This window comes from Carcharhinus amblyrhynchos, chromosome 11 (genome assembly GCF_965287045.1).
Source record: "Carcharhinus amblyrhynchos chromosome 11, sCarAmb.v2.hapA, whole genome shotgun sequence".
Classification (NCBI taxonomy): Eukaryota; Metazoa; Chordata; class Chondrichthyes; order Carcharhiniformes; family Carcharhinidae; genus Carcharhinus; species Carcharhinus amblyrhynchos.
Genome location: NC_137334.1, coordinates 23,673,636 through 23,687,459, shown reverse-complemented (window position 1 = coordinate 23,687,459; position 13,824 = coordinate 23,673,636). Strand labels below are relative to the sequence as shown.

Genomic DNA, 13,824 nt, shown 5'->3' with positions numbered 1-13,824 from the left:
ACTAGAGGATGCAGCCTCAAGATAACGGGAGGGGGGGGGGGCAGTTTAGATCAGAGTTGAGGAGGAACTTCTTCACTCAAAGGGTGGTGAATCTCTGGAATTCTCCGCCTGTTGAAGTGGTGGAGGCTACCTTACTAAATATATTTAAGTCAGGGGTAGATAGGTTTCTGATAGACTAGGGAATTAAGGATTATGGGGAGAAAGCGGGAAAGTGGAACTGATCCACTTCAGACCAGCCATGATCTTATTGAATGGTGGGGCAGGCTCGAAGGGCTAGATAGCCTACTCCTGCTCCTATTTCTCATGTTCTTATGTTTACCAAAGATCCCTCTGTTCCTCTGAGCTACTGGTGTCCTGCCATTCATTAAATATTCCCTTGCCTTGTTTCTTCTTCCAAAGTGCATCAGCTCACACTTATCAGGGTTAAATTCTCCCTCAGTGAAGCCAAAAAGGCGCCGGAGTGTGGTGACTAGGGTACTTACACAGTGACTTCATTGCAGTGTTAATATAAACCTACTTGTGTCACTAATCAATAAACGATAAACCTTTTTAACATCTGGATCAATAATGCAGAATTCATTACAACAGGAAGTAGTCAATGTATTCAAGAGGCGACTGGATATAGCACTTGGGACAAATGGGATCAAAGGTTCTGGGGAGAAAGCAGGATTAGGCTATTGAGTTGGACGATCAGCCATGATTGTAATGAATGACGGAGCAGGCTCGAAGGGCCGAATGGCCTCCTCCTGCTCCTAACTTCTATGTTTCAATGTTTCTAATTAAACACTGATTCCCACAAGAGAAGCTTCAGTAACATTCACTGCGAGTTTCACCCTGAGGGACAAGCGTTCATTTTCATTGATTTTAGTTGCAGACAGTTGAGTGATTGGGAGATAAGAAAGGAGTTTTCCTCCAACCCCCCTCGTACGCCTTCCCTTGACCAGTTTCAGCCGTGAAGCCCCAATCCCTGAGCAGCTCCCCGGAGACTGGGGAAAGTGGTCCCAGTGGGTGACAGGATGCTCCCAGTGTTCTGAGCTCCCAACCAGTCAGTGAAAGCAGCAATAACATCCGGAGAAACATCAGGAAATATTCTCTTTACACTTTTATTATGATCCACAGAACACAACAACAACACACACCAAAGGACAGAACATTTACAAACCATAGAATCACAGATTTAAGGTGGAATGTACAGTCAAGAACCCCCACCCCCCCACCCCGCCCACGCGCCCCCACCCCCGGCTTCGTACATGAAGGAGTAAAGGACAATTGAGAACATCTTCTTCAATGGGAATGAGGTCTTGTGTTGACACCAAGTTGGTTCTTTCAGACGTTTCATTCAGGGTCAGTGTGAGAAGCTTGAATCATCGCTGTGTTCCTGCAATCAACACAATCAGCAGAATGGTCACTTTCAGATGGACTGACTTCAATCTGAACTCAATGTTTTATTGTTGCTGATCCAGAGACAATTCCCCCACACAAAGTCCCCATTTCTACTCACCTCTACAGACACACCGTGCCATCTTTCTGCTGACTTGCTTCTCACCTGTGTGAAAAGATTCCCATTGATCTGTTTAGAACCAATATTGAGCATTAGAATGATCTTTAACTCAAAGATTTCACTGCTTATTAAACACCATCAATGAGGGAATTTGAACTATTTTCATTTCTAGGGTCCAGACATCCATCAAATTGAATCGAAACTCTGAGCAGGATCCGACTCAATGAAGCTGGAGAGAAATTTCAACAGATTCTTGCTGTTTGATAATCATCTGACACAAAATCCCAGATTATACTCACACTGGGAGAGTCCTCCAGCGATGATTCTACTGATTGGCTTCTTACCTGCAATAAAATATTCACATTTATAGGGACAGAAATGAGAATTGAAGAGACGTCTTATAAATAATGTGGAAAAAAATACTTCCAAATCAAAAATTTAAATGTTAAAATGGGGATTGCTAACTTAGGACATTTTGGAGTTGGGATGGAGTGAGTGAGTGATGGAGTGGAGAATTCCTCAGCAAACACCTCCTGTTCTCCACCACAGCTATAATCAATCCAGCTCTGGGACAGTGGGGCTGTGGGCTCGATGGATAAACTCACAGAGACTGAGATTCTCCCTCAATTGGGATTTATTGAGCTGAATCTGCAGTTCCCCTCCAAGAGGGAGCAGCATTACTGTCTATAATTGGTGAGAGTGTCAGAGACATTGTTCTCTCAATGCTACTGTTTGTACCTGTCCATTCCTCGGAATAATCAGCTGCCTTTATAGTCAGGAAGGACAGTTTCATTCTCTGGATTTGTTTCTGAGTCTCAGACTCCCGTCCCCCAGGACCTCAGATTGAAATAAATGATTATCTCACACTCCATTCCCATACCCTTACATCCCAGATTTCAAATGTTTCTGTTGATGATTCTGATTAACAGGAAAATACTCGGATACAAAATCCCAGATTATACTCACACTGGGAGAGTCCTCCAGCGATGATTCTACTGATTGTCTTCTTACCTGTAATAAAATATTCACATTTCAATGTTTCACATTTTGTCAATAATTTTGATGTTTTGAATCACATCTTTTAAATGAGGAAGTGGAAACACTTTCAGTGTTGGAGTTGGGATGGAGTGAGTGAGTGATGGAGTGGAGAATTCCTCAGCAAACACCTCCTGTTCTCCACCACAGCTATAATCAATCCAGCTCTGGGACAGTGGGGCTGTGGGCTCGATGGATAAACTAACAGAGACTGAGATTCTCCCTCGATTGGGATTTATTGAATTAACTTTGTTATAGAAACCAGCAATAAGAATCATAGAATCATTGAATCCCTACAGTACAGAAGGAGATCATTCTGCCATTTGGGTCTGTACTGACAACAGTCCCACCCAGACCCTATCCCCATAACCCCACGTATATAACCTATCGATCCAGTGACACTTAGGAGCAATATGGCACAGCCAATCAACCTAACCAAATTATTATCCATTCACTGAGTAGAATGTGAAAGATGTTGTCCTCAGGATGTCCACAGTTACATCTCCCCTGTTATCATGCTTGTTGACAGGGGATAGGGTTCTCTCTGATTCCAGAATATTCTAAAATTCAGGGAATAAGAATCATCCACATGACCTCAATCCAAGGAGCCGCTAATGATACTTGAAGAATCCAGCAGCAATTTAGAATCAGAATCTCCGCTCCCCAAGTCCCTGGGTGGACATTTAATTCAATAAATTCCTGACTCTAGTCAGAGGAAGCTGGATCAAAGTTTCAACAGGTTCTTGTTGTTTGATAATCATCTGAGATAAAATCCCAATGTATACTCACACTGGGAGAGTCCTCCAGCGATGATTCTACTGATTGGCTTCTTATCTGTAATAAAATATTCACATTTCAATGGTCAGAATGGTTTTTGTTGATAATGTGTCTGTTAACAATTCTGATCAACAGGAAAATACTCGGACAGATTTCCCAATTTATACTCACATTGGGAGATTCCTCGATCGATGTCTCCTTTGATTTGGTTTCCACCTGTATTAAAATATGAATATTTCAATATTTAGCACAGTGAGCCAATGAGAAATCTTCTCAATAATCGCAATGTTGGAAATGCCATTGTCCTGATGTGTAGAATGGTGACATTACCTCAATACTGTCTTCTCTCGACTCGAATGAATCACTGTGGCTGTCGACTGTCTCCAAACCTCGGCACTCCACATCAACATCCAGCACCTCATCAGCAAAATATTTCACACGGCTTTTACACCAACCTTTCTCCTGTGAAAATAAAGCACAATTCTCTTCCATTATTGAATGATTACAGAGGAAGATGCAGAACAGGATCCTGCGTGGGTCACTCATTCGCTCATCCCTGCTCCATCATTCAGTCCAGTCAGGAGTGATCTTCAACCTCAACTCACCTTCTCCCCCCATCCCATATCCCGAAACTCCCTTAGTGTCCAAAAATCTATCTGTGTCTTGGAGATACTCAATGACTAATCATCCACTGCTCTCTGAGGGAAAGAATTCCAAACATTCACAAGACTTTCAGTGAAGAAGTTTCTTTTCAAATCTGGACAACAGCAAACTCTTTATTCTGTGGGTGGAATTGTCCTGTCCCCCCAGTACAGGAATCGGAGCGGGTGGGGGCAGACCATGCAAAGGTACGTTGATCAGGGGTGGGAATTTCCGACCTTGGGGTGAGTGCAGCCGGAGAATCCCACCCTGTGACCTTGTGTTCCAGATACTATCAGTGGGGAAAGATTTTTCAGTTTTTCCCTGTCAAGCCCCTTTAAGAATTCTATCTGTGTCAATTCAATCACCTCTCATTCTCTGGGAATATTGACCGAATCTACTCAATCTCTCCTCACATGACAACGTGTACATTCCAGTCTTGTGATCCTACATTCCAGGTCCTGTCGGGAAAGTACATCCTTCCTTAGGTAAGGTGACCAAAACTGCATGTGGTATTCCAGGTGTGGCTTCACCAATGCTCTGCATCATTGTATTAAGCTTCTGCATCCCTACACTACAATCCCTTTCTAATAACTTTATAACTACAAAGTCAGCACTGAGTTTCTCTGATATATCTTCATACACACACGAGGTAATCAATGTGACAATCTAACTGTGAACTTACTGCGGACTTTTTGGAACGGAATCGACAGCTGGGATCATCAAATTCCAGTCCGGAATTCTTGGAGCAGACAGTTTCTTTCACAGAGAATGTTAAATCCACATTGTACGACAATTTTCCTGTGCGATTAATCTAATGAGAGGAAAACAGGTCATTAGTGTCTGAGAGTATCTCGTATTCTTACCCTGGGCTGATTCACCCATCAGTGTGAGAGCAATAGAATATTCTGCTCCTCTTTAATAATCAGTGTCTAACTGCACCCTGCAATATTCTTGTAGACTTTAGACAGTGAAACGCACTGAGAACTGGTCACACTTACATCCTTCACTCTTCTCCGCGTTATCCTACACAGATTGGGGATGGTGGTGATTTCATTCAGCTTTCCAACTGACACTCTCAGAGCATCCTTAGGGCTGGGGATTCCTGCAGAGAGAGAAAAGGAAAGTTGTACCAAACACTCCAGCATTCTCCAGTCAATTCTTTCTAACACATTGGTGACATCTCAGTCAGTGAGTCTCATTGGCAAGAAGGTGTTGCTTTATGAGGTCTCTCTCTGTCTCCAGTACCTACCTGAGCAGTGGAGGATCTGCACTGCGGCAATGGTGAGGAGTAAGGATTTCATTCTGTCTCTTATCTGATCAGCTGGCTGCTTACGAAGAGTAAAGGAGCTGCTTCTCTCTCTCACTCTGCCTTTTCCTTCCAGCGTTCAGTCTTTATATCCTCACCTTCACCACATTCAAACACTGACTCATATTGACTCAGTGCGCTGATCCTGGGCAGGGGCAGCTGCTGCCAAGTGGCTGCAAAATGGGCACAACTTCCTCCCAATATCATCACCCTGTTTAGATTTGGTGAGATCAGAGATTCTTCCTCAGAATATGAAATAACTGAGAGAGGAGAGGAAATGACCATCTGTGATTTGTATGAAGTCTCTTTCAGTCCATTGGGAATAATTCCAGAATGATTCCATTTTGGGAATGTTGACAGTTATTGGTCTCACTTCCTGAATCAAACATTATCTCCAAAGACTTTGCTGGAAGCACGGAGGTGCTTCTGTGATGGTGAGTTTAATGTAAAGAGGGGTTTGATTTTTGGAATAACAATCTTCCTCCGTCGTTTTCAGATCCATTTTCCCGCTACTTCCTTCCCATCCCACTCCCTCACTCATTTCCTGTTGGGGACTTGGCTCCATGGTGACCAGTAGCCGTGTCCAGTCTCCATGTCAGCATGGACGTAGTCAGTGCGTATCGGCCATTCCTCTGTGGAACGAACACAGACTGATTTCAAACAGATCCACCCAACATGGGATCAGTCAATCCCACTGTAGATATTGAATCCTGGCAGATTCCAATCGCAGAACCAACCCGGAATGGCGACACCAATTGTCACTCATCAAAGGTGTTTATCGCTATGGTCACTTGACTGAGCTGAGACCAATCATTGAAGGCAGTCGCTCTTGTTGTGTGTCCCTCAGTAATATCAGCGAGAGCCTTTTCCCACTCAACCAGCAATGGCCATTGAATCCCATTCCCATCCATGTTTAAACCCAGTGGATTTTTTGTCTATCTGATATTCCACAGCAATTGTAGATGCAGCAGTGAGCATTATCAACAGCTGTGTTTATTCTGGATAACACTGGCATTGAGCTGGATTTGCTCTATATAACACTGGCATTGAGCTATGTTTACACTGGATAACTCTGGCATTGAGCTGTGTTTACTCTGGATAACACTGGCATTGAGCTTGATTTGCTCTGGATAACACTGGCATTGTGCTGTGTTTACTCTGGTAACATTGGTATTGAGCTGTGTTTGCTCTGGGCAACATTGGTATTGAGCTGTGTTTGCTCTGGGTAACATTGGTATTGAGCTGTGTTTGCTCTGGGTAACATTGGTATTGAGCTGTGTTTGCTCTGGGTAACATTGGTATTGAGCTGTGTTTGCTCTGGGTAACATTGGTATTGAACTGTGTTTATTTTGGGAACACTAGCATGGAACTGTATTTACTCTGGGTAATACTGGTTTGAGCTGTCTTTACCTTGGTTAACATTATCATTGAGCTGTGTTTGCTCTGGCTAACACTGGCATTGAGCTGTGTTTAACATAGAACATAGAACACTACAGCACAAACAGGCCCTTCGGCCCACTAGTTGCGCCGATCACTTCTATACCTACTAAGCCATAGACCTATCTATAACCCTCAATCCCATTAGATCCCATGTACTCATCCAGAAGTCTTTTAAAAGACCCCAGCGAGTTCGCCTCCACCACCCCCGACGGCAGCCGATTCCATTCACTCACCACCCTCTGAGTGAAAAACTTACCCCTAACATCTCCTCTGTACTTGCTTCCCTGCACCTTAAATCTGTGTCCTCTCGTAGCGACCATTTCAGCCCTGGGAAATAGCCTCTGAGAATCCACCCTATCTATTCCTCTCAACATCTTATAAACCTCTATCAGGTCGCCTCTCAACCTTCGTCTCTCCAGGGAGAAGAGACTGAGCTCCCTCAACCTATCTTCATAAGGCATGTCTCCTAATCCAGGCAACATCCTTGTAAATCTCCTCTGTACCCTTTCAATAGCTTCCACGTCCTTCCTATAGTGAGGCGACCAGAACTGCGCACAGTACTCCAAGTGGGGTCTGACCAGGGTCTTATAAAGTTGCAGCATTACCTCCCGACTCCTAAACTCAATCCCTCGATTAATGAAGGCCGGTACACCATACGCCTTCTTGACCACATCCTCCACCTGCGAGGCCGATTTAAAAGTCCTATGGACCCGCACCCCAAGATCCCTCTGCTCTTCAACACAGCTAAGACTCCTACCCTTGATATTGTATTCCTTCATCCCATTGGTCATGCCAAAATGGACCACTACACATTTATCCGCCTTGAAGTCCATCTGCCACTTCTCCGCCCAGTCTTGCATCCTATCTATGTCCCGCTGCAGCTTCTGACATCCCTCCAGACCATCCACAACACCACCAACCTTCGTATCATCTGCGAACTTAGTAACCCATCCCTCCACTTCCTCATCCAGGTCATTTATGAAAATGACAAACAGCAATGGGCCTAGAACGGATCCTGGGGCACTCCACTGGTGACTGACCTCCATGCAGAAAATGACCCAAATAACAACTCTCTGCCATCTGCAGGCAAGCTAGTTCTGGATCCACAAGGCCAAAGCCCCCTGGATCCCATGCCCTCTCACCTTCTCAAGAAGTCTTGCATGGGGGACCTTATCAAATGCTTTACTGAAGTCCATGTAAACCACGTCTACCGCTCTTCCTTCGTCAATGTGTTCAGTCACATTCTCAAAGAACTCAACTAGGCTCGTAAGGCACGACCTGCCCTTGACAAAACCATGTTGACTATTTCTGATTGTTCTAAACTTCTCCAAATGCTCATAAATCTTGTCCCTCAGAATCCTCTCCATCAACTTACCAACCATTGAGGTCAGACTCACCGGTCGGTAATTTCCCGGGCTATCCCTGTTCCCTTTCTTGAAAGTAGGAACCACATCCGCAATCTTCCAATCCTCTGGAACCTCTCTCGTCTCAACCGACAAAGCAAAGATCATCGCCAGGGGCTCTGAAACCACTTCCCTCACCTCCCACAGTAACCTGGGGTACATCCCATCCGGTCCCGGCGACTTGTCTATCTTGATAGAGTTTAAAAGTTCTAACACATCCTCTTCCTTAACATCCACATACTCAATCTTTTCAGACTGCCGCAAACTTTATTCTGAGTGAAATTGACATTGAGCTGTTTTTACTCTGGATAACACTGGTACTGAGTTTTTCTACTCTTGATAACACTGGCATTGATCTGTGTTCATGCAGGGAATTGCTGGCGTTGAGCTGTGTTTACTTTGGGTAACACTGACATTGAGCTGTGTTTACTCTGGATAACACTGGCATTGAGCTGTGTTTACTCTGGGTTACACTGGCATTGAGCTGTGTTTACTCTGGGTAACACTGGCACTGAGTTGTGTGTACTCTGGGTAATATTGTCATTGAGCAGTTTTTACTCTGGATAACACTGGCATTAGCTGTGTTTACTCTGGGCAACACTGGCATTGAGTTGTTTTTACTCTGGATAACACTGGCATTGAGTTGTTTTACTCTGGATAACACTGGCATTGATCTGTGTTCATGCTGGGAATTGCTGGCGTTGAGCTGTGTTTACTCTGGTTTACACTGGCATTGAGCTGTGTTTATTCTGGATAACACTGGCATTGAGCTGTGATAACTCTGGATAATACTGGCATTGAGATGTGCTTACATTGGCTAACACTGGCACTGAGTTGTGTGTACTCTGGGTAATATTGTCATTGAGCAGTTTTTACTCTGGATAACACTGGCATTAGCTGTGTTTACTCTGGGCAACACTGGCATTGAGCTGTTTTTACTCTGGATAACACTGGTATTGAGCTATGTGTACTCTGGGTAAAATTGTAATTGAGCTGTGTTTACTCTGGATAACAGTGGCATTGAACTGTATTTACTCTGGATAACATTGGCATTGGGTTGTTTTTACTCTGGATAACACTGGCATTGAGTTGTTTTACTCTGGATAACAGATGCATTGAGCTGCGTTTACACTGGGAAATGCTGGCATTGAGCTGTGGTTACTCTGGGTAACACTGACACTGAGGTGTGTTTAAATTGGGTAACACTGGCATTTAGGTGTTTATTCTGGACAACACTGGCATGGAGCTGTTTTTACTCTGGATAAAAACGACATTGAGCTGTGTTTACCCTAGATAACACTGGCATTCAGCTGTACTTACTCTAGATATCACTGGCATTGAGTTGTGTTTACTTTGGTTAATACTGGCATTGAGCTGTGTTTACTTTTGTTAATACTGGCATTGAGCTGTGTTTATACTGGGTAACACTGGCATTGAACTGTGTGTACTCTGGGTAACACTGGCATTGAGCCGTGTTTACTCTGGGTAATATCATTGAGCAGTTTTTACTCTGGATAACATGGCATTGAGCTGTTTACTCTGGGCAACACTGGCATTGAGCGTAGTTTACTCTCGGTAAAACTGGCATTGTGCTGTGTTTGCTCTGGATAACACTGGCATTGAGCTTTGCTTACTCTGGGTAACACTGGCATTGAGCTGTGTTTAATCATGGAACCCTACAGTGCAGAAAGAGCCCTCCCCCGGCCCATCGTGTCTGCACCGACCACAATCCCACCCAGGCCCTATCCCCATATCCCCACACATTCTACCCGCTAATCCCTCTAACCTAAGCATCCTAGTACACTAAGGGGCAATTTTGGTACAGCCAATCAACCTAACCCACACATCTTTGGATTGTGGGAGGAAACTGGAGCACCTGGAGGAAACCCACATAGACACGAGGAGAATGTACACACAGGCAGTGACCCGAGCCAGGAATCGAACCCAGGTCCCTGGAGCTGTGAAGCAGCAGTGCTAACCACTGTGCTACCGTGTTTACTCTGGGTAACACTGGCATTGAGCTGTGTTTACTCTGGGTAACACTGGTATTGAGCTGTTTTCACTCTGGGTAACACTGACATTGAGCTGTATTTTCTCTGGGTAACACTGGCATTGAGCTGTGTTTACTCTGGGTAACACTGGTATTGAGCTGTGTTTACTCTGGGTAACACTGGCATTGAGCTGTGTTTACTCTGGGTAACACTGGTATTGAGCTGTTTTCACTCTGGGTAACACTGGCATTGAGCTGGTCCACATTATCTGGAGTGGGATCGCCCTTTCCTTGAGATGTTAAAATCCCAGAGACCTGTCCTGTTGGTCCTGGGAAAATTGGGATGAATGCACCCAAAGGGGAATTCTGACCTCTCCCTGTGAGCTGTCCAATTTCTCCTGTGATTTTACAGGGCCTGTTTCCGAATTCCCTATTCAATTCCAGAATGAATAGGATCAAGATCCAGAGTAAAATTTCTGGGAAGCTTCAGGAAGAACGCTCTCTGTGCTATGATTGGTTCACAGGGTGCTGTAAATAGCCAGCACACTGTCTGTCCGATTGGAATCTGTGACAATCCTCGGGAGGATTATTCCGGAACACTGGATAAACACAACGTGTTGTTGCTGTTGTTGAGGAGACCACATTGGAAGGGTCCATTTTGTTGGCGCCATGATGCCAAGGCAGCCCCGTGCTGAGGTAAACCTCTGCTGCCCACAGGTTGTGTTGTTGTAAATTCACTCAGTGAGTGTAGGGAGGGAACTGAGCCCAATCTTTCCCTCATTTCCCACCAGCTGTCAGTGAGCACACACAGGATCGGGAATGATTTTGCGTGACTCTGATGCCCTGGGTGTGGTTTCCTCTGGCTCTGACAGGCGGCACGGTGCCAGCGAGCTGCCTGGGCAGTGTTTGTAAAGAAGCCATTACGAGGAATCAGCACACTGAGAATGGCAGCTTCCTCCACCTCACTGAGACTCCGAGAGTCCGGCACTCACCTGGGAGCGGGGCTGCTCCATCTGCAGATTGGTTTTGGACCGGGGCCTTGTTGACAGTGTGGGGGGAGTTTGTGGGGGCACATTCCGGCCTGGCCAGCTTTCAGGGGCTGTGAGGAGGCCTCAGGCTGTGCGGGGGAGGGGCAAGGCCCAGGGTGAAGAATGGCACAAGGCCCCGAGGTGATAAACATTTACTTCAGCAATAAACAGCAGCAAAACCCGCAGGAAAATATTTATTACCTTCCAGAGCGTCACACGGCAGGAAATAATCTGAAGCAGGAGAGGGATGTGGGGGAGGGGGAGACAGGGGCGAGGGGAGGGGGCAGAGCAGGGGAAGAAGGGGAGAGTGGTGGGGGGGAGAGGGGGGTGGGAAGAGGTTGGGAAGGGAGAGGGAGGGGGGGGGAAGGGGGAGGGGGTGTTTGACCCTCTCTGGAAGTTTGGAATCTGAACCCTATTTTCTGGGTCACTCACTGGAATCAGACCGGACTGGGGAAGCTGGGAATGGGAATAAAATCAGGATCAGATCGGAATGGCAATGTTCCGGTGCTGATTCTCCCCCATCGCTCTCACACTCCGTGCCCTGGGTGGAATTCTCCCAGCAGGAACCTGCGGCGGGGGCACAGCAGGATCCCACTCCCTGTATTTCCTGAGTGCGTTTGTGTCGCAGTGACACAAACCCAACACCAGGGGGAGAATCGAACAAGATTCATTCACTAAATCGAATCATTTACACATTTCCACCTTGTTTTCTTGTTAATGTCACTGGTTTGGATTGAACTCTGTTTGTTTGGGAACTGAATGGTTTATTGGTTATCGTCAGAGCATTCTGAAAAGAATCATCATCCACACAAAATAATCTGATTTTGATTTGATTTATTATTGTCACATGTATTAACACACAGTGAAAAGCATTGTTTCTTACACACTATACAGACAAAGCATACCATTCATAGAGAAGGAAAGGAGAGAGTGCAGAATGTAGTGTGACAGTCACAGCTAGGGTATAGAGAAAGATCAACTTAATGCAAGGTAAGCCCATTCAAAAGTCTGACAGCAGCAGGGAAGAAGCTGTTCTTGAATTGGTTGGGACATGCCCTCAGATTTTTGTACCTTTTTCCTGAAGGAAGAAGATGGAAGAGAGAATGTCCGGGGTGTGTGGGGTCCTTAATTGTGCTGGCTGCTTTGCTGAGGCAGCGAGAAGTGTAGACAGAGTCAATGGATGGGAGGCTCGTTTGCGTGATGGATCGGGCTTTGTTTACAACCCTTTGTAGTTCCTTGTGGTATTGGGCAGAGCAGAAACCAGACCAAGCTGTGATACAACCAGGAAGAATGCTTTCTATGGTGGATTTGTAAAAGTTTATCAGAGTTGTAGCTGACATGCCAAATTTCCTCAGTCTTCTTAGAAAGTGGAAACATTGGTGGGCTTTCTTAACTATAGTGTTGGCATGCAGCGGACCAAGACAGGTTGTTAGAGATCTGGACACGTAAAAACCTGAAGTTCTTGGCCCTTTCTACAACGTCCCCATTGATGTAGACAGGGGCATGTTCTCCAGTACGCTTCCTGAAGTCAGTGACAACCTACTTTGTTTTGTTGACATTGAGGGAGAGATTATTGTCGCTGCATCAGTTCACCAGATTCTCTATCTCATTCCTGTACTCTGTCTGGTCATTGTTTGAGATCCGATCCACTACAGTGGTGTCATCAGCAAACTTGAAACTCTGTTGTGGTGATTGGTGAACTGTGGTGGACCCAGGCAATCCGGGAGGTCAGAATTGATTCGCACCTTTCGAAGCACTTCATAATGATGGATGTCAGAGCCACTGGGTGATAGTTATTAAGGCACGCTGCCTGTCTTTTCTTAATTAATCCAATTTTCTTTGCAAATTCACACAATATGATCAATTTATGTCAAATCAATAGCCTTTGTGTGAATAACAAGTTCAATCAGGATTGGGAACCTGTCCTGTGTCTCCCGAGGGCCTGTTAGACTGTTAGACTGACAGTTTGTGAGTCTCCTTTAGTTTGTCTCCATTCAGAGTTCTGGGTAGGAAGTATCCATTTCAGGTTGTGGGACTTTATTGGAGCTGTGAGATTGGAACAGAGCAGGCTGTCCCTCTGAGCAGTTCCAGTTGTGTCTCTGGAGGTTACAAGGGACAGCATGCGAATGTTGGTCACTGAGATATTTCTGAATGATGTAGAATTGCAAGTTCTGCACACATGAGGTCGGCCTCAACTGGGATCTAGGGTTCATGTCGCACTATCTGTAACCCCCGTGACTTACCTGGGCTTGTAAAATCTCACTTACTGTCCTATCTGGAGACAATACACATTTCTTTAACCTCTGCTAATGCTATCTCCACTCACATTGTCTGCACCTTTAAGACTTGAATAGCAGGTTAGCTGTAAAGGCTCGCATTCTAATCAGTGTTCTGTAAACTGTGTGTGACTTTATATGCCCTTCTCTGATCAGAACCTTCCACATACCCGATGAAGGAACACCGTTTCCGAAAGCTTGCGTGATTACTATCAAATAAATTGGTTGGACTCTAACCTGGTGTTGTGAGACTTCTTACTATATTTCTGAATGGCAGCTCCTCGTTTCCCCACAGGGGGGCAGCTCTAAGTCATTGCGTTCACCAGTGAGGATGGGAGATTATTGTATGAGTGTGAGCCTAATTTTACCATCGCATTGCTCCCACTTTTGGGTGTGAAAACTTTGCGAAGCTTGGCATGAAGCAAG

At 45.3% G+C, this 13,824-nt stretch overlaps 1 protein-coding gene across 1 annotated transcript; it reads right to left on the bottom strand.

Moving 5' to 3' along the window:
- Positions 1 to 1,345: 1,345 nt before the first annotated feature.
- Positions 1,346 to 5,256, bottom strand: LOC145349680 (secreted phosphoprotein 24-like). The gene is made up of 9 exons (XM_080198209.1): positions 5,205 to 5,256; positions 4,954 to 5,057; positions 4,638 to 4,766; positions 3,644 to 3,775; positions 3,485 to 3,529; positions 3,326 to 3,370; positions 2,468 to 2,512; positions 1,801 to 1,845; positions 1,346 to 1,378 (listed from the first exon to the last, which is right to left on the bottom strand). Exons 1-9 carry the CDS (start codon positions 5,254 to 5,256, stop codon positions 1,346 to 1,348), a joined length of 630 nt encoding a protein of 209 aa, XP_080054335.1.
- Positions 5,257 to 13,824: the final 8,568 nt, after the last annotated feature.

Excerpts from the sequence above, each read along its gene's own strand:
- LOC145349680 (XM_080198209.1), bottom strand. The coding sequence starts at position 5,256 with ATGAAATCCTTACTCCTCACCATTGCCGCAGTGCAGATCCTCCACTGC. Across the intron at positions 3,530-3,643 it reads CGAGAGAAGACAGTATTGAG|GTGGAAACCAAATCAAAGGA; the intron begins GTAATGTCACCA and ends ATTTTAATACAG. Across the intron at positions 2,513-3,325 it reads CGCTGGAGGACTCTCCCAGT|GTAAGAAGACAATCAGTAGA; the intron begins GTGAGTATACAT and ends ATTTTATTACAG.